Genomic DNA, 21125 nt, shown 5'->3' on the forward strand with positions numbered 1-21125 from the left:
CTATCCCTGCCCATTGCTAAAGTAAACATAACCGAGTTGTGATCACTATCACCAAAGTGCTCACCTACATCTAAATCTAACACCTGGCCGGGTTCATTACCCAGTACCAAATCCAATGTGGCCTCGCCCCTTGTTGGCCTGTCTACATACTGTGTCAGAAAACCCTCCTGCACACACTGCACAAAAACTGACCCATCTATAGTACTCGAACTATAGTATTTCCAGTCAATATTTGGAAAGTTAAAGTCCCCCATAACAACTACCCTGTTACTCTCCCACTGTCGATAATCATCTTTGCAATCCTTTCCTCTACATCTCTGGAACTATTCGGAGGTCTATAGACAACTCCCAACAGGGTGACCTCTCCTCTCCTGTTCCTAACCTCGGCCCATACTACCTCAGTAGACGAGTCCTCAAACGTCCTTTCTACCGCCGTAATACTTTCTTTGATTAACAATGCCACACCCCCCTTCTTTTACCATCTTCTCTGTTCTTACAGAAACAACATCTAAATCCTGTAACCTGCAACAACCATTCCTGTCCCTGCTCTACCCATGTCTCCGAAATCACCACAACATCGAGATCCCAGGTACCAACCCATGCTGCAAGCTCACCACCTTATTCCGCATGCTCCTGGCGTTGAAGTAGACACACTTCAAACCAGCGTCTTGCTTGCTGGTGCCCTCTTTCGAACTTTTAACCCTATCCCTGACCTCACTACTCTCAACATCCTGTACAGTGGGACTACAATTTAGGTTCCCATCCCCCTGCTGAATTAGTTTAAACCCTCCGAAGAGCACTAGCAAATCTCTCCCCCAGGATATTGGTACCCCTCTGGTTCAGGTGAAGACCATCCTGTTTGCAGAGGTCCCACCTACCGCAGAATGAGCCCCAATTATCCAGGAAACCAAAACCCTCCCTCCTGCACCATCCCTGTAGCCACGTGTTCAACTCCTCTCTCTCCTTATTTCTCACTTCGCTAGCACGTGGCACGGGTAACAACCCAGAGATAACAACTCTGTTTTTTTCTAGCTCTCAGCTTCCACCCTAACTCCCTGAATTTCTGTCTCAAATCCCCATCTCTCTTCCTACACATGTCGTTGGTACCTATGTGGATCACGACTTGGGGCGGCTCCCCCTCCCCCTTAAGGATCCCAAAAACACGATCAGAGACATCACGAACCCTGGCACCTGAGAGGCAACACACCAACCGTGAGTCTCTTTCGTTCCCACAGAACCTCCTGTCTGTTTCTCTAACTATGGAGTCCCCAATGACAAGTGCTCTGTTCTTCTTCTCCCTTCCCTTCTGAGCAACAGGGACAGACTCTGTGCCAGAGACCTGTGCCCCTTGCTTACCCCTGGTAAGTCATCCCCCGCAACAGTATCCAAAACGGTATACTTGTTATAGAGGGGAACGACCACAGGGGATCCCTGCACTGCCTGCCAGTTCCCTCTCCCTCCCCTGACGGTAACCCATCTACCTTCTTCTTTTACCTGAGGTGTCATTACCTCCCTATAACTCCTCTCAATAACCCCCTCCGCCTCCCGAATGATCCGAAGTTCATCCAGCTCCAGGTCCCTAACGCGGTTCTCGAGGAGCTGGAGTTGGGTGCACTTCCCACAGATGTAGTCAGCAGGGACGCTCGAGGTGACCCTTTCCTCCCACATTCTTCAGGAGGAACATTTAACTGCCCTAACCTCCATTCCCACTGAACTAACTTCCCAACTACTGTAAACTAAAAAAAAAAACTTGTTAGCTTAGCAATCCGACGGACAGAACTTTGGTTAGAGGGGTAGGATGGGTGGGAGACACTACGTAAGTAGTGTTTCGGGTAAAGCTGTCACTCGAGAACAGCCCCTTCACAAACCACCTTCAACTTACGCTGACCGCACTACACGTATGCAAATCTCCCCGGAACAGCCAATCAGAAGTTCTGCTCTGCTGCCCTCTGCTGGCCTTCCTGTCTGCTCTGCCTCAGAGCCATACTGGCCCTAATCCGTAGTTCTCCCTCAATGCTTTCACCTTCTGACCTATTGCTCCGGTGCCTAACCCCCTGCCATACTAGTTTAAACCCTCGTGTGTGACACTCGCAAACCTTGTGGCCAGGATATTTATGCCTCTGCAGTTTAGATGCAACGCGTCCTTCTTATACAGGTCATACCTGCCCCGGAAGAGCTCCCAGTGGTCCAGATAACGGAAACCCTCCCTTCTACACCAACTATTTAGCCACGTGTTTAGCTGCTTTATCTTCCTATTTCTAGCCTCACTGGCACGTGGCACAGAGATTACAACCCTAGAGGTCCTGTCTTTTAACTTTCTGCCTAAACCTGCTGCAGGACCTCATGCCCCTTCCTGCCTATGTCATTAGTACCAATATGTACAACAACCTCTGCCTGTTTGCCCTCCACCTTCAGGATGCCCGCTACCGTTTGGAGACATCCTGGACCCTGGCACCAGGGAGGCAACATACCATCCTGGAGTCTCTTTCACGTCCACAGAAGCGCCTATCTGTGCCCCTGACTATAGAGTCCCCTATGACTATTGCTCTTCTGCGCTTTGACCCTCCCTTCTGAACATCAGAGCCAGCCGTGGTGCCACTGCTCTGGCTGCTGCTGTTTTCCCCTGATAGGCTATCCCCCCCGACAGTATCCCAAGGGGTATACCTGTTCGAGAGGGGGACAACCACAGGGGATTCCTGCACTGACTGCCTTCCCATTCTGGTGGTCACCCATTTCTCTGCCTGCACCTTGGGTGTGACCACATTTATATAACTGCTGTCAATGACGCTTTCCGCCACCTGCATGCTCCTAAGTGCATCCAATTGCTGCTCCAGCCGAACCATGCGGTCTGTGAGAAGCTCCAGGTTGGTGCACTTTCTGCAGATGAAGCCGCCCGGGACGCTGGAAGCCTCCCAGACCTGCCACATCTCACAGTCAGAGCACTGCACCCCTCTAATTGACATTGCATCAATTAATTAGTAAATTAAATTTAAAAGTTTAAAAAAATAGTTACTGTTAACTATATGAAATGAAATGAAAATGAAAATGAAAATCGCTTATTGTCACGAGTAGGCTTCAATGAAGTTACTGTGAAAAGCCCCTAGTCGCCACATTCCGGCGCCTGTCCGGGGAGGTATGTTTCCTTGCACTAGATTTCTACTGTAAATGTGAAAGCTAAATACAGTACTGTCCGATCTCTGGCTTAGATACCCCTCTAAATTATGTTTAATTAATTTAATTTAGTGTAGCTTCCCAACCAGCCAATCAGGTCCCAACTTTACTGTGATGTCACTTCAGTCCCCCCGTCCCCCCCACACACAATTTGAAAAGGTAATAAAAATCACCTACCTTCCCAGGATGCTCTCTGGTTCTCTCCCTGCAGATTAAAAGTTACAATCCAGAAGAAAGAGAGAGAACAAAACATTAGGGAAAAAGCACCTTCTCTCACTCTGCACCGAATTACCTCACTGCACCAAATTACCAAGTTCCAAATTCCCACTCTGGATCTGTCTGACTACGACTGTGTCTCCTTGACTTGTACAAAGCGTCAATGCTTTCCGGAACGCATGTACAGTAAACACTGTTTGCATATCATTAGCAGGCTTGACTCGGTTTTCTCTGGGGCCTCCTTAATTCTCTGTCCCCGATGGGCTGAATTCCCGACAGCGTGATTCACTTGTACTTTTAAAAATCATGGGCAGCACGGTGGCATAGTTCCACAGCTCCAGGGTCACAGGTTCGATTCCCGGCTTGGGTCACTGTCTGTGCACAGTCTGCACGTTCTCCCCTTGTGTGCGTGGGTTTCCTCCGGGTGCTCCGGTTTCCTCCCACAGACCAAAGACGTGCAGGTTTGGTGGATTAGCCATGATAAATTGCCTTTAGTGTCCAAAATTGCCCTTAGTGTTGGGTGGGGTTACTGGGTTATGGGGACAGATGGAGGTGTGGGCTTGGGTAGGTGCTCTTTCAAAGAGCTGGTGCAGACTCAATGGGCTGAATGGCCTCCTTCTGCACTGTATATTCCATGAAACCGGTGTCATGGTGATGAATGAGGGAGAGGGGGAAAATGTCAAACATCGCCATAGTTTTCTGACAGTTGTGCCACTGGCCAGGGGGCTTTTGCCAGGAGTAGTGGGGTGGGGGTGGGGAGGTGGCGGCCAGGAGGTGGGCTGTGGGGTTGAGGTGGATGGGCACAGAACACCATTGCCGCGGCCTGTGAGGCAACCATGCATACTGCTGACTGCCCACTGTGAACATAGGGCCACAGGTCGTATGGCTGTCCCCCAAGGCCACCCCCCCAGGTGCCCTGTGGCCCCAGCTGACCCATTAGCGGCATGGGCTGTGCTCCAGCGCAACCAATGCCACTTGTTGCCTGGGATGTGCATTTGTGGGGATTGCAATGTGTATATGAGGCTGCAGCTTGTCAGCCTTCCGAGTATCAAATCGTGAATCCAGCACCGTTTCTCATTGGAATCGATTTGGTGTTCCATGTGGCGCCGGTGTTAGCCGCTCAACAATCGCTGAATTGGTTCAGGTGCGGCGCTAGTTTTGCTGTCATGGATCTCCATGAATCCTGCGCTGGTGTCAACACTTAGTCTCCGGAACGGAGAATCCAGCCTGTCATCTTTCCACATATTGTTACTAATTCAACTCTAATCTCCCACAGGTCCTTCAAAGGTAGATGAGAAATTGATGATGAGGACTAGAAGTCCTCAGAGGAAGGTGAACACTCTTGAGGATGCACTGTTGCATGACTCATGCAAATTCATCCACCATCACTGATAGATACCTCGGAAGGCGACTGGTCCGGATGAGATCCCTGGTCATTCACTCAGAGCGGACATCTTTAGCATGTCGCTACTCCGCTCCGGGGTCCCCACTTGCTTCAAGAAGACTACCATCATACCGGTGCAAAAGAAGAACCAGGCAACGTGCCTCAATGACTACCGTCTGGTGGCCCTGACTTCAGTCATAATGAAGTGCTACAAGAGGTTGATCATGAAGCGCCATACTCCAGGAACGCCGTGATCTACTAGAATTTGCATACCGTCGCAACCGGTCCACAGCAGATGCCATCTCTCTGGCACAACACTCATCCCTAGAGCATCTCGACAACAAGGACTCCTACATCAGACTCCTATTTATTGACTACAGCTCTGCCTTCAATACCATAATCCCAGCCATGTTCATATTAAAGCTCCAAAACTGGGACTTCGCTCCTCACTCGGCAACTGGATCCTCGACTTTCTAACCCACAGACCATAATCATTAAGAATAAACAATACCTTCTCCACAATAGTCCTCAATACCAGGGTCCAGCAAGGCTGCGTACTTAGCCCCCTACTATACTCCCTGTACACACACGACTGCATGGCAAAATTTGGTTCCAACTCCATGTACAATTTTGCTGACGATACGACCATAGTGGGCCGGATTTCGAATAACAACGTGTCAGAATACAGGAGGGAGATAGAGAACCTAGTGGAGTGGTGCAGCGACAACAATCTATCCCTCAATGCCAGCAAAACTAAAGAGCTGGTCATTGATTTCAGAAAGCAAAGTATGTACACACACCTGTCAGCATCAACAGGGCCAAGGTGGAGGTGGTTAGCAGTTTCAAATTCCTAGGGTACACATCTCCAAAAATCTGTCCTGGTCCACCCACGTCGACGCTACCACTAAGAAAGCACAACAGCTCAGGAAACTAAGGAAATTTGGCATGTCCACAATAACTTTATCAACTTACACAGATGCACCATAGAAAGTATCCTATCTGGCTGCATCACAGCCTGGTATGGCAATTGCTTGGCCCAAGACCGCAAGAAACTTCAGAGAGTCGTGAACACAGCCCAGCCCAACACACGAATCTGCCTCCCATCCATTGACTCCATCTACACCTCCCGCTGCCTGGGGAAAGCGGGCAGTGTAATCAAAGACCCCTCCTACCTGGCTGACTCACACTTCCAACTTCTTCCATCGGTCAGGAGATATAAAAGTCTGAGAACATGCACGAACAGACTTGAAAACAGCTTCTTCCCCGCTGTTACCAGACTGCTAAATGACCCTCTTATGGACTGACCTCATTAACACTACACCCCTGTATGCTTCACCCGATGCTGGTGCTATGTAGTTACATTGTGTACCTTGTGTTGTCCTATTACATATTTTCTTAATTTCATTTTCTTTTCTTGTACTTAATGGTTTGTTGAGCTGCCCGCAGAAAAATACTTTTATATGTGACAATAAACAAATCCAATCCAATCAGTGGGAACTGGAGTAGAGATAGTTAGAGACATGTTGAGGTACACATCACTTTGGAGACAGAGACAGCAATGGACAGACACCATGGGAGCATGCAGGACACTCCAATCTCTGCGCAGTTGCATGTAGATATTGAGTCTCGAGGGCCATTCACAAAAAGGGAACTTGTGGAACAGCTATACCCAGTGTGCGCGCTTCTGTTAGCAAATCCAGATGCATTGCACACACTTGGAGAGATATTGGAGGAGTCAAAATGCAACATAATGGGCAAGATTCACATAAACCACTATTTCTATAGGGATAATTGATTCTGTACTGTTGTGTCCATTGGTTCTATACAGAGTATACTGGGTGAATATGTATGGAAGGTCCACAAGTTAGTGTGGAAGTGCGTGGGTTTCACCCCCACAACCCAAAGATGTGCAGGTTAGGTGGATTGGCCATGCTAAATTGTCCCTTAATTGGAAAAAAAAATTAATTGGGTACTTTAAATTAAAAAAAACAAAAAACAAAATAAATTTGAGTGTGGAAGGTATGAGGGGGCCATTGGGGGTTGATGGAGGACACAAGTTGGCATTGTGATGGCATGGGGGCTATCAGATGCCATGGGGGTGTGTGGTGTGGCATTAGTTGGATCAGAGCTATTAGGGACCTTGGTGGTGGGTAAGGGGCATGACGGCACTCAGTTATAATTGAAGGGGCTTGGAGGCATTGATAAGACTTTTGATCTCACTTTTCAAAAGCTTTCTGAATCCAGACTATGGTTCATCGCTCCTCAGAGGAGGCCACAAACCACACATGATGGAGAAGGTGGCCTGACTCCACGAAAATTGAGGGGGCTTGGATATGCCAACTCCTGTCAATGGTGCTGGCCAGGTCAGGAGTGCAAATTCCCCATTCACTACCTGCAGCTTTATCCCATGCGACGGAAAACTGGGAGCGATAAGATTAGAGTTGAGAGAATCCTGGAAATGGGTTCCGCCTGACATTTGTAAAATGGCTCTGGACCCTTTCCCACTCAAAATCTGGCCCAGTGTCACAGGTATTTGTGTTGCAATCCACTTCCACAGAAAGCGTGGCGATCAACATGGAGAATCATCACGTGCATGCTGGCCCAGACCAGTTGCCTGCACAATGGAGCAAAGCTCCGTGTTAATCGTTCAACCTGAACTGGAATACAGTAAATAGAGTGGGCCATGAAAAGGGATGATGATCAAGACTATTCCACTTATCAGCCCTGCTGCTTCTGCTCAGACAGAGCCACACACACTGCCTCCTGCTCTCAGGACTCAATTTACCCCTGGTCAAAGTGTACCAATCCTGCTCATCCATCAGTCCCTATCTCGCTGAAGTAGATGGGATAAGTGTCACCCAATAGCTCAAATTTAAAATTCTCATCCTTATATGTAAATCCACCAAAGGCTTACTGTACTCTTCTTTTTCCATGCCCAAATCCCATACCAGATTAGAAACTATTTTTCCCTTAATTTGTCTTTTTAAAATCAGTTTATTATTTCTTCACAGAACAATTGGATCACAGTGCTTTGTTAAAAATGACTGATTGGAACAGGTTCTATGGATCAGCTGATCTATTCCTGTTAGTCTTTTTCTACTTTTGGATGCAAAACTGCTGACCAACATTCCACATAAGGGGAAACAAAGAAAAGGCTTCAGAGATAATCTGAAGCTCTCCTTCAAGCATGATAGCATTGAGATTATTGACTGGGAGGAGCTTGCTACCAATTGTTCAAAACGGTGGTAAATTGTTGCATTGTGCTTCAAATCCAAACACCTTAATGATGCCGCAGAGCAGCAGTGGAAGAGGAAAGAAAAGAGAGCAAATACTGCACTCCAGATTCCACTACCTTGTGGGGTGTCCAGCTCCATGTGAAAAGATCTGTGGGTTGGGAATCAACTGGTTTGGTAATGTGAAGAGCAATGGCAGAAATCCACAATCCTGAGTAAACGTCATTGTCAAATTGAATTACGTTTGATAAAGGCAGTGCAAATCCCACCAACTCTCTGCTTCTCTGACTCGAACTGCTTAGGGGCAATTTTTTCACACAGAGGGTGGTGAGTGCCTGGAACGAGCTGGGTATAGAGGGATATGGGTCAAATGCGGGCAATGGGGACTTAGCTTAGTGGTAAAAACTGGGTGGCATGGACAAGTTGGGCCAAAGGGCTTGTTTTCATGCTGTAATCTTCTATAACTCTATGATAACAGGGGTGAATGAATAATTAATTAATAAATCAGGAGTTCAGTTGTGCAGAGGCAGCCCAGCTGAAAAGGGCAAATTTAAAGTTATATGGGAAAGATGGGAATAGAGGGATATGGGCCAAATGCGGGCAATTGGTGGTAAAAACTGTGCGGCATGGACAAGTTTGGCCGGAGGGCCTGTTTTCTTGCTGTAAACTTCTATGACTTATCTTTCCAAGTGCTCTACCATTAAAAGCCAAATTTTCAGCCATCTGGGTCCACAATGTCTGCGGTTCCCTCCATGAACCTCTCCACTTCTATCTTCTTTGAAGACCTGCTGGAAAACTTACCAAGCTTACCATTCACCAAGCTTTTGGCCACCTCTCCTAATTCTTTGACGAGGCATTATTCCCCCCCCCCCCCCGCCATCAAGCACCTCGCGATGTTTATTTGGGTTCAAGGGGCTAGGTAAATTCAGTTGTTGCTCCTGTTGTAACAGACCCATATGGATCATTGTTCATAGTATTTGAAAAAAAAACATAAAAGACAAACATATCCTCTATTTGTCCTTTATGCAGTATATTATATCTTTAATTTTAACATATAAACTTGTTTGCAACTGTACAAATATTTTATTTAGGTTAGCTACAGCATCTGAGAACATCTGGTTGAAATGGAAGGCTGAGCTAGCCATTACATGTGTGACATACTGCAGTATGAATATCGCCCAAAATTAATTTATATCCAATTAAACAAATCAGAAAATTTGCATTAGTTCAAGAACAAATGCTTAATTAAAAATAATAGTCCGGATCAAAGTACTAACTAAATTTGTTAACAAGAAAAATGTAGACATACACTGTGTACAACATTGCACATTAAATTTCTCTTAGTAAAATAATGCTGTGAAATACAGACCAACAATGGGAAGTGTCACTGTAGTCCTTTAGGAAGGCTGCCAGCAGCATTCCAATTATTCACACCCATTGTTCTCAGGATAAGGTATTATTTTAGTGCACAAAAATAGCTAACAATTTTAGCTAGAAGTTGCTCCATATGTCATCTTTATTCCTCAGGCAAAGTCAGATTGAATATGTGATAGCCTGAAGGATAAATCTAACACACAGAGCCACTTTTAACCACTTAATACTCAAAAAACAGTTTAATATTTAAAGCTGCTCGCCCTCCAACCTCGTTTTCTTCATTCCAGCACTCGTCGTTTAAAGCAGCCCTTTAATGGCAAGGTGAGTGTTTACTGTAAGGCACTTAAAGATAGTAGTGCATGTTAAGGCATAAGGTATTAGCACTGATGTAAGGCTTGAGGGCCTGAGAAATTATGACAAAAATATAATACTCGTGGAATTTAAAGTCCTTGTTGAAGATTTCTCATGTTTCAGGATGAATGCTTGTTGGCCTCAAAATAATTCGCTATTCTACTCCACTATATGGCTTGTATTGAGTACTTTCAATGAAAAAGTCTGTGATTGAAGGTCAAAGGAATAGGATTGGAAACAATTCATTGAAGGAACTTGATTCGTCGAACTGATTTCATCTGCTGCTGCACTGATTGCTCTGATTGCTTGTTGAACATGAAGTACTGTACCGCTTTTTCACAATCATGCTGATATAAGCTTTCATGAGTTTGGCAAGCTCCACTACCTGTGGAACAAAAAGTGCAATTAAAAACCCGTTGAAGGCACAGATTTAAAACTATTTTCACTCCAACTCTCTTATTTTTTCTAAGAATAAATAATATACAATAAAAACTGAAAATGCTGGAAAAACTCAGCCGGTCTGGCAGCATCTGTGGAGAGAGAAACAGAGTAAATCACTGGAATTTTCTGGGCATTCACACCACTGGGACCTACTGGTCCCACCAATGGTGCACCTCCATTGCAGGCTTCCTGATAGATAGGGGTGCATTCAAGAGGCAACTCCGTTGACAACACTGGCCAATGGCAGCCTCGTCTCTGCCGCTGCCAAACATGTGGCGGATTGCATGGGAAATCCTGCCCATCGTATCTCCATTTTTTACACACATTGTTAATTCTGAAAATACTTCTGGCTCCTCATCACACCATTTGTAAACAGCAACTTATATTTATAGAGTATGTTTAATGTAATGAAATGTCCCAAGATGCTGTATAGGAGCATTGTAAAAGAAAGTATACATACATAGATACAGAGAAGATAGGAATAGGAGGAGGCCTTTTGGCCCTACGAACCTGCTCCGCCATTCATCACGATCATGGCTGATTATTCAACTCAATAGCTTCATCCTGTTTTTTCCCCATTGCCTTTAATCCCATTCTCCCCAAGTGCTATATCCAGCCGCCTCTTGAATATATTCAAAGTTTTAGCATCAACTACTTCCTGTGGTAATGAATTCCACAGGCTCACCACTCTTTGGGTGAAGAAATGTCTCCTCATCTCTGTCCAAAATGGTTTACCCTGAATCCTCAGACTGTGACAACTGGTTCTGGTAGGTTTTAAGGATTGCCTTCAAGGAGGAAAGCAATGTGGAGAGACAGAGTTTTAAGTAGGGAGTTCCAGAGCTCGGGGCCGAGGCACAGCCACCAATGGTGGAGCGCTGGGAATGCACAAGTGAGCAGAATGAGAGGAGGGTTGAGGTGTTGGAGGAAAACGGAAGGGTATGGCCATGGAGAGACTGAAAACAAGGGTGAAAGCTTTCAAATCAAGACCTTGCTAAACTGAGAACCAATGTAGGTGATGATGATAGGGGAATGGGACTTGCTGTGAGTTAAGACAAGGGCTGCAGAGGTTTGGAAGAGGGAATGTGGGGAACTAGCCAACAATGTATTTAAACAGTTGAGCCTAGAGATAACAAGGATATGAATGAACTTCTATCTCTGCTCATCTGCTGCTGAAGTCTGGCATTATCACTGAGGTGGGAATTGGAGCCTTTGTGATGCTGTGGATACCAGATTGGAAGCTCAGTTTGGGATTAAATATGACACCAAGGTTGTGAAGAGGGATGCTGCTGGTAGCTAGGAAAGAAAGTTTGGATCGGGGAACCAAAACAATGCCTTCAGTCTTCCCAATACTTAATTGGAGGAAATTTCTGCTTTATTGGTTTAGCACTCTGATAATTTACCAACAGTGGAGGAGTTGCGACAGATGGTTCTGAGGTAGAGGTGGATGCTGTCAGCATATATTTAAAAACTAACGCTGTGTCTTGTGATGATGTAACTGAGGGGCTGCATGAAGACGAGAAATAAGAGGACATCAGAAGTAACCGTGTGAAAGCAGCATGAGAAACCTGCAGTGATTCCCTGGCTACGATTAGAGGGAGAACCTGGTGAGAGTAGTTCCACCCAGCTGGACGACAGTGGAGGGGCCTTGGAGGAGGAGGGTGTGGTCAACCATGACAAAGCTCGCAGAGTGAAAAGGGTGTGGAGTGAAAGTTTGCCTTTGGTACAGTCAAATAGAGTTTCATATGTGTCACAACATATGAAGACCACAGGAAAATCATTGTTGATCTCCCCATGGGACTAGTGGACCACGAGCTTCCCAGGTAGCGGGTGGAGACCACCCAGCTGGAGCTCAATGAAGACCTGCACATAAAAGCAGCCCAAGCAAGGTCCTGGGTTGCTGGTTGTTCCAACAAGAACTGCATTAGGAGAGAGTTACTGCCGTGGGCAGAGTATTGTCCATAGTTCAACATATCCTTATTCCACTTCTGCTGGTTTCCTCAAGTTATTAAACAGCGATGAGAACATAGGAGACTCTGGACTTGTTTGTGGAACCGCCTAGCCCCTCTGGACGATTACCAACACAATGTGTTGGTGAGACTTCGATGCAGGCCTGGAAAACTGGAGCTAGTTTACTGAACACACAAGATACTTCTTCTAGGCTAACGGTAATTTCGGGAAGACCATCAGAAAGTCATTCTCCTGACGTTTGGAATTATAAAGAGTCTCACTTACTTGGTTACACCAAACTCCAAATAGTTCGACGAACTGGTCGCATTGGTAACTGAAAATTATGACCCTGAACCTTCAGTTATCATGCAGCGGTATAGGTTTAACACGGCGATGCAGTCTCCAGGTGAATCAGTCATTTACAGGTGGAGCTAGATGCAGCATCCAGAAAAGTTGCACCATAAACACACATAGGGGGTTATTTGAATGCACCCGCCTCCCATTTGGGGTCTCATCTGCCCTGGTGATTTTCCAGTGTGTAACGGAAAGCATCCTGCACGGTCTGCTGAAGGCGGCTGTCTATCTAGATCAGGGTTTTTTTAAACTGCAGTTCGTGACCCGCGGGTGGGCTTCGGGAAGATCACAGAGGAATCGGTTGCGGTGATCCCGATCGTGGGAAAAGTGCCCAACGGCTGTGACCAGCTTTTAAGAATGCTGGCTTTTAAATGCGAATTATGCAGTCTTCCTACTAGAAGAGGCGGCAGAGAGCAGGTCACGCGGTCGGCACGTCAAATGACTTCACGCGCCCTGTATAAGAACATAAGAACTAGGAGCAGGAGTAGGCCATCTGGCCCCTCGAGCCTGCTCCGCCATTCAATTAGATCATGGCTGATCTTTTGTGGACTCAGCTCCACTTTCCGGCCCGAACACCATAACCCTTAATCCCTTTATTCTTCAAAAAACTATCTATCTTTACCTTAAAAACATGTAATGAAGGAGCCTCAACTGCTTCACTGGGCAAGGAATTCCATAGATTCACAACGCTTTGGGTGAAGAAGTTCCTCCTAAACTCAGTTCTAAATCTACTTCCCCTTATTTTGAGGCTATGCCCCTAGTTCTGCTGTCACCCGCCAGTGGAAACAACCTGCCCGCATCTATCCTACCTATTCCCTTCATAATTTTAAATGTTTCTATAAGATCCCCCCTCATCCTTCTAAATTCCAACGAGTATAGTCCCAGTCTACTCAACCTCTCCTCATAATCCAACCCCTTCAGCTCTGGGATTAACCTAGTGAATCTCCTCTGCACACCCTCCAGCTCCAGTACGTCCTTTCTCAAGTAAGGAGACCAAAACTGAACACAATACTCCAGGTGTGGCCGCACTAACACCTTATACAATTGCAACATAACCTCCCTAGTCTTAAACTCCATCCCTCTAGCAATGAAGGACAAAATTCCATTTGCCTTCTTAATCACCTGTTGCACTTGTAAACCAACCTTCTGTGACTCATGCACTAGCACACCCAAGTCTCTCTGAACAGCGGCATGCTTTAATATTTTATTGTTTAAATAATCTCGTTTGCTGTTATTCCTACCAAAATGGATAACCTCACATTTGTCAACATTGTATTCCATCTGCCAGACCCTAGCCCATTCACTTAACCTATCCAAATCCCTCTGCAGACTTCCAGTATCCTCTGCACTTTTCGCTTTACAACTCATCTTAGTGTCATCTGCAAACTTGGACACATTGCCCTTGGTCCCCAACTCCAAATCATCTATGTAAATTGTGAACAATTGTGGGCCCAACACGGATCCCTGAGGGACACCACTAGCTACTGATTGCCAACCAGAGAAACACCCATTTATCCCAACTCTTTGCTTTCTATTAACTAACCAATTCTCTACCCATGCTACTACTTTACCCTTAATGCCATGCATCTTTATCTTATGCAGCAACCTTTTGTGTGGCACCTTGTCAAAGGCTTTCTGGAAATCCAGATATACCACATCCATCGGCTCCCCGTTATCTACTGCACTGCTAATGTCCGTGCTTTTGATGCAAAATAACGGGGGAGAGATTCCTCCATTTCTGAGCTGCGAGAAGAACTGAAGATGGATAGTTCTGTGAGAAGGAAGAGCGGGCCAAAGACACAAACAGGTTAGGAAATCACAACTGAATCTGCTGGAGAGAGCTGCACAGGAGGATCCATGGCAGAACAGAACAGTCCCAGTGTGAGTTGCTTCGAATTGACGGCAGGACAAAGCAGTGTTAGTGTGAGCTGTATACAGAGCTCCGAGGCCTCTGGTGAACAGTCTGAGAAGAAACTGAAATTGGGAACAAAGCAGTATAAAGATGAATTCAGATGACCCTTTGTCAAAGCTTTGACAAAGGGTCATCTGGACACGAAACGTTAACTCTTTTCTCTCCCTACAGATGCTGCCAGACCTGCTGAAATTTTCCAGCATTTTCTCTTTGGTTTCAGATTCCAGCATCTGTAGTAATTTGCTTTTATGAAGATGATTTCGTGAGGAATGGCTTTCTTAATTGTGCCAATGGAAACCAAGATGAAAAGCCCATATCTGTTATATGCAGGGAAGTACTGGCAAATGAGAGAAGTTTCAGATTTTGAAAGAGAAGTGATGGGTGAAAAATTCCATTTAAGGTTGAGACCCCAGGGTCAGTTATTTACTTAGAGCTGATTCCAAATTAAAATATTACGCTGCAGGCAGTAGCTGACCTGTAATGCCATATGAGAAGCATGCCAAGAGCCCATGAGGCTGTCAGCATACTGGTGTAGCATCTCCCAGGAGTATCCAGTGCTGAGTGAAACAGGCATTTTGTTGCTATTGCCTTCACGATGACCTACATGTGCGAGGTTGGATTTTCCATTCGGATAAAGATGCAGACGGCACAAAGGAACTGGCTGAAGTCTGCATCTGATGTGTGCATTGCCCTCTCCTGTGAACCTGATTCAAGTAAGAACATGAAGATCCAGCACCTTCCCCTTTAGCATTAAAAGTAATTGGACGTGGTTCATGTAACGAATGTCAGTCAGCTGGCAAAGTGGGTCTCTGGAAAAAAGTTTGAAAAACACCGATCTTGTGGTGTGCTCATCACATTCGCCATGGAGAAAGAGGACAACCTGCAAGAAGTGCTCAGGGCGTTTTCCCAAATAAGCACTCAGCTAAAGAGGACCAAGTATATGTTCCACACTAGAGTGGTGGCTTACTCAGTAGACAGGGATGGCCGACACCCAGTGGAGGACAAGGTTTGGGCCTTAAAGAGACCCTGATACTGAAAAACACCGAATGCAAATGAACTCCGGTCGCTTCGAGGCCTGGTAAATTATTAATGGAGAGTTCATCGCCAACCTGGCCACCTTATTGCTTCCATTCCACATATTATTGAAGAAGGACCAGATGTGGTTCTGGGGTACCTCACAAGGCAAGGCATTCGCCGGAATAAAAGAGCATCTGTCGACCATACAGCTCCTCACTCACTATGATCCAGCTCGGCCGCTAATCCAAACATTCAATGCCTCCCCCTATGGCATTGGGGCAGTGCTGGCCCACAGATGGGACAACAGCACGGAATGCCCCATTGCGTTTGCCTCGAGGACCCTGGTGGACCCAGAATGACGATACTCTCAAATCAAAAGAGGGCTTGGCGGTAATATTTGGATTCAAGGAATTCCACCAATATGTTTATGGGAGGCACAAGAAACTCCATCAATATGTTTATTGTGACTGATCAGAAGCTCTGGCCCAGCCTTTATGGGGAAGATGAGGGAATTCCACGCATTGCATTGGCTACAATTCAGTATTGGATGCTTCTGCTCGTCGCGTATGAAAATTTGTTTCAACACCATCCAGTATCCAGATTGCCCATGTCAATGCTCTCAAGTCGTCTACCATTGCCCATGTGTTCCCCATCCCTGCCAGTGGCAGATGAAGTGGTTGCAACTCTTAATTTTATGGATACTTTGCCAGTGATGGCTACTCAGGTGCGAGCATGGCGACAGCGGGATCCTAGACTGGCAAAACTCAACCATGTGCTTTTGAGCAGCGGAATGCACCCAGTAGCTCTCAGAGCTCAGCATGAAGGAAGGTTTCATATTGTGGGGAGCCCATGTAGTCATCCCACCACAGGGTGAGGAATCCCTGCTGAAGAACCTACACAGTGGTCACCTGGTGCCTCTAAGATGAAGATGCTGGATCATAGTTCCCTCTGGTGGCCCAGCACGATGGGGACATTGACAGGGTCGTGTGCAGCTGCCCGACATGCCAGGAGCATCAGAAGCTCCCGCCAGCAGCCTCCCTTCACCTGTGAGAATGGCCACGATGTCCATGGGTGCAATTGCAGGCGGACTTCGGGGGCCTCTAATGAGCTCCATGTTCCTCATCTTCCAGGATGGTCACCTTGTTTTTCCTCCCTCCGCCTTTGCCTTTGTGTTAGCAGCTTTCATAACATTCGCTTTCTATGCTTTAATTTCTTTCACTACGTAGTGCAGCTCGAACCAACACAAATTTGCATGTTACCAGCTCAAAATATTGAAAAATGTCTTGCACATGCCATGATCATTTACTTCACGTGGGAGATCAGGGAGCTTTCTAGCGTCCTGGATGCCAATGTCTGCAGGAAGTGTGACCAGCTGCATCTCCTCACAGACCACGTGGTTCGGTTGGAGTACATGGACTGATTGCGGAGCATACAGGTGGCAGCCACTAGCTTCAGGGAGGTGGTCACACCACAAGTTCAGACAGGCAGGTGGGTAACCGCCAGGAGAGGCAGGCAGGTAAGGCAAGAGCCTCATGTGGCTATTACCCTCTCAAGCAGGTACACCATTTTGGATACTGTTGGGGTGGGGGATACCCTCTCAGGGGAAGATACCAGCAACGGCCAGGCCTATGGCACCACAACTGGTTCTGCTGCAGAGCAGGATTGGGCTAAGTCCAAACACATGAGAGTAGTAGGGGACTTGAAAGTCAGGGGCACAGACAGGCTTTTCTGTGGCCTCAAATGGGACTCGAGGATGGTGTGTTGCCTCCCTGGTGCCAGGGTTCTGGATGTCTCCAAACGGCTACAAGGCATTCTGAAAAAGGAAGGCAAACAGACAGATGTCATTTTCCACATTGGTACTCATGACATAGGCAGGAAGAGGGAAGAGATCCTGCAAAGACAATTCAGGGAGTTAGGTCAGGAGCTAAAAAGCAGGACCTCTGGGTTAGTAATCCCAGGATTACTCCCCGTGCCACATGCGAGCAAGGCTTGGAACAGGGAGATAGTACAGTTGAACATGTGGCTAAAGAGCTGGTATAGGAGGGCGGGCTTTAGATATGGGCATCACTGGTATGTCTTCTGGGGAAGGTAGGACCTGTACAAGAAGGACAGGTTGCACCTGAACTGGAGGGGTACCAATATCTTGGCTAGTCCTGTTCGGGAGGGTTTAACCTGGTGTGGCAGGACCAATAAGTGTAGAGACTGGGGAAAAAGGTGAGACATGGCGCAGAATAAGAGCAGGCAGAGGGAAGCCGCAGGGCTCACTGGGACTGTATGTCTGGAGTGCGCCTGCTTTAATGCAAGGAGTATAACAGGTAAAACAGATGAACTGCGAGCCTGCATTATGGCATGGAACTATGATGTAATTACAATTACAGAATCATGGTTAAAGGAGGGGCACGGTAGCATGGTGGCACAGTGGTTAGCACTGCTGCCTCACGGCGCTGAGGTCCCAGGTTCGAATCCCGGCGCTGGGTCGCTGTCCGTGTGGAGTTTGCACATTCTCCCCGTGTTTGCGTAGCTTTCGCCCCCACAACCCAAAGACATCATAGAATTTGAAGTGCAGAAGGAGGCCATTCGGCCCATCGAGTCTGCACTGGCTCTTGGAAAGAGCACCCTACCCAAGGTCAACACCTCCACCTTATCCCCATAATCCAGTAACCCCACCCAACACTAAGGGAAATTTTGGACACTAAGGGCAATTTATCATGGCCAATCCACCTAACCTGGAAATCAGGGTAGGTGGATTGGCCATGTAAAATTGCCTCTTAATTGGAAAAAATGAATTGGGTACACTAAATTTGGAGGTGGGTAGCAATAGGTCTAAATTTGGAGTAATTGGTCAGAAGGTGAAAGCATTGAGGGAGAACCAGGGAATAGGGCCAGTATGGCTCTGAGGAAGAGCAGACAGGGAGATGTTGCTGAAAACAGCGGGTCTGGTGGCCTGAAGTGCATATGTTTTAATGCAAGAAGCATTATGGGTAAGGCAGATGAACTTAGAGCTTGGATTAGTACTTGGAACTATGATGTTGTTGCCATTACAGAGACCTGGTTGAAGGAAGGACAGGATTAGCAGCTAAACTTTCCAGGATTTCGATGTTTCAGGCGGGATAGAGGGGGATGTAAAAGGGGTGGCGGAGCTGCGCTACTGGTTCAGGAGAATATCACAGCTGTACTACGGGAGGACACCTAAGAGGGCAGCGAGGCTATATGGGAAGAGATCAGGAATAAGAAGGGTGCAGTCACAATGTTGGGGGTTTACCACAGGCCTCCCAACAGCCAACGGGAGATAGAGGAGCAGATAGGTAGACAGATTTTGGAAAAGAGTAAAAACAACAGGCTTGTTGTGATGGGAGACTTCAACTTCCCCAATATTGACAGGACCGGCATGTTCCTGTGAGGAAGAAGGATAAATACTGCAAATTTCAGGAACCTTGGATAACGAGAGATATTGTAGGCCTCGTCAAAAAGAAAAATGAGGCATTTGTCAGGGCTAGAAGGCTGAGAACAGACAAATCCTGTGTGGAATATAAAGAAAGTAGGAAGGAACTTAAGCAAGGAGTCAGGAGGGCTAGAAGAGGTCACGAAATGTCATTGGCAAATAGGGTTAAGGAAAATCCCAAAGCTTTTTACACGTACATAAAAAGCAAGAGGGGAGCCAGGGAAAGGGTTGGCCCAATGAAGGATAGGCAAGGGAATCTATGTGTGGAGCCAGAGGAAATGGGCGAGGTATTAAATAATAACTTTGCATCAGTATTCACCAAAGAGAAGGAATTGGTGGATGTTGAGTCTGGGGAAGGGTGTGTAGATAGTCTGGGTCACACTGAGATCCAAAAAGACGAGGTGTTGGGCGTCTTGAAAAATATTAAGGTGGATAAGTCCCCAGGGCCGATGGGATCTACCTCAGAATACTGAAGGAGGCTGGGGAGGAAATTGTTGAGGCCTTGACAGAAATCTTTGGATCCTCACTGTCTTCAGGTGATGTCCTGGAGGACTGGAGAATAGCCAATGTTGTTCCTTTGTTTAAGAAGGGTAGAAAGGATAATCCAGGGAACTACAGGCCGGTGAGCCTTACGTCAGTGGTAGGGAAATTACTGGAGAGGATTCTTCGAGACAGGATCTACTCCCATTTGGAAGCAAATGGACGTATTAGTGAGAGGCACCATGGTTTTGTGAATGGGAGTTCGTGTCTCACTAACTTGATAGAGTTTTTCGAAGAGGTCACAAAGATGATTGATGCAGGTAGGGCAGTGGATGTTGTCTATAAAGAACAAAGAAAATTACAGCACAGGAACAGGCCCTTCGGTCCTCCCAGCCTGCGCCGATCCAGATATTTTATCTAAACCTGTCGCCTGGTAGACTGGTACAAAAGGTGAAGTCACACGGGATCAGGGGTGAGCTGGCAATGTGGATACAGAACTGGCTAGGTCATAGAAGGCAGAGAGTAGCAATAGAACATAGAACACTACAGCGCAGTACAGGCCCTTCGGCCCTCAATGTTGCGCCGACCTGTGAAACCACTCTAAAGCCCATCTACACTATTCCCTTATTGTCTATATGTCTATCCAATGACCATTTGAATGCCCTTAGTGTTGGCGAGTCCACTAATGTTGCAGGCAGGGCATTCCACACCCTTACTACTCTGAGTAAAGAACCTACCTCTGACATCTGACCTATATCCATCTCCCCTCAATTTAAAGCTATGTCCGCTCGTCCTAGACATCACCATCCGAGGAAAAAGGCTCTCACTGCCCACCCTATCTAATCCTCTGATTATCTTGTATGTCTCAATTAAAGAACAAAGAACAAAGAAAATTACAGCACAGGAACAGTGCCTTCGGCCCTCCCAGCCTGCGCTGATCCAGATCCTTTATCTAAACCTGTCTCCTATTATCCAAGGTCTACTTCCCTCTGTTCCCACCCGTTCATACACCTGTCTAGATGCCTCTTAAATGATGCTATCGTGTCCGCCTCTACCACCTCCACTGGTAAAGCGTTCCAGGCACCCACCACCCTCTGCGTAAAAAGCTTTCCACGCACATCTCCCTTAAACTTCCCCCTCTCACCTTGAAATCGTGACCCCTTGTAACTGACACCCCTACTCTTGGGAAAAGCTTGTTGCTATCCACCCTGTCAATACCTCTCATAGTTTTGTAGACCTCAATCAGGTCCCCCCTAAACCTCCGTCTTTCCAACGAAAACAATCCTAATCTACTCAACCTTTCTTCATAGCTAGCACCCTCCATACCAGGCAACATCCTGGTGAACCTCCTCTGCACCCTCTCCAAGGCATCCACATCCTTCTGGTAATGTGGCGACCAGAACCGCACGCAGTATTCCAAATGTGGCCGAACCAAAGTCCTATACAACTGTAACATGACCTGCCAACTCTTGTACTCAATACCCCGTCCGATGAAGGCAAGCATGCTGTATGCCTTCTTGACCACTCTATCAACCTGCGTTGCCACCCTCAGGGTACAATGGACCTGAACTCACAGATCTCCTTGTACATCAATTTCCCCCAGGACCCTTCCATTGACCATATAGTCCGCTCTTGAATTTGATCTTCCAAAATGCATCACCTTGCATTTGCCTGGATTGAACTCCATCTGCCATTTCTCTGCCCAACTCTCCAATCTATCTATATTTTGTTGTATTCTCTGACAGTCCTCCTCGCTATCTGCAACTCCACCAATCTTAGTATCATCTGCAAACTTGCTAATCA

General features: G+C 46.7%; 1 protein-coding gene across 2 annotated transcripts in view; it reads right to left on the reverse strand.

Moving 5' to 3' along the window:
- Positions 1-9008: 9008 nt before the first annotated feature.
- myo10 (myosin X) overlaps positions 9009-21125 on the reverse strand; it is a 508428-nt gene continuing 496311 nt past the window's right edge. For both annotated transcript variants that reach the window (XM_038797136.1, XM_038797137.1), the window contains one exon: positions 9009-10114. In XM_038797136.1, coding sequence (XP_038653064.1) covers positions 10004-10114 — 111 coding nt within the window. In that variant the 3' untranslated portion in view covers positions 9009-10003. The remainder of the gene's footprint in view (positions 10115-21125) is intronic.

The sequence above is a fragment of the Scyliorhinus canicula genome, chromosome 5, assembly GCF_902713615.1.
Source record: "Scyliorhinus canicula chromosome 5, sScyCan1.1, whole genome shotgun sequence".
In the NCBI taxonomy this organism is placed as follows: Eukaryota; Metazoa; Chordata; class Chondrichthyes; order Carcharhiniformes; family Scyliorhinidae; genus Scyliorhinus; species Scyliorhinus canicula.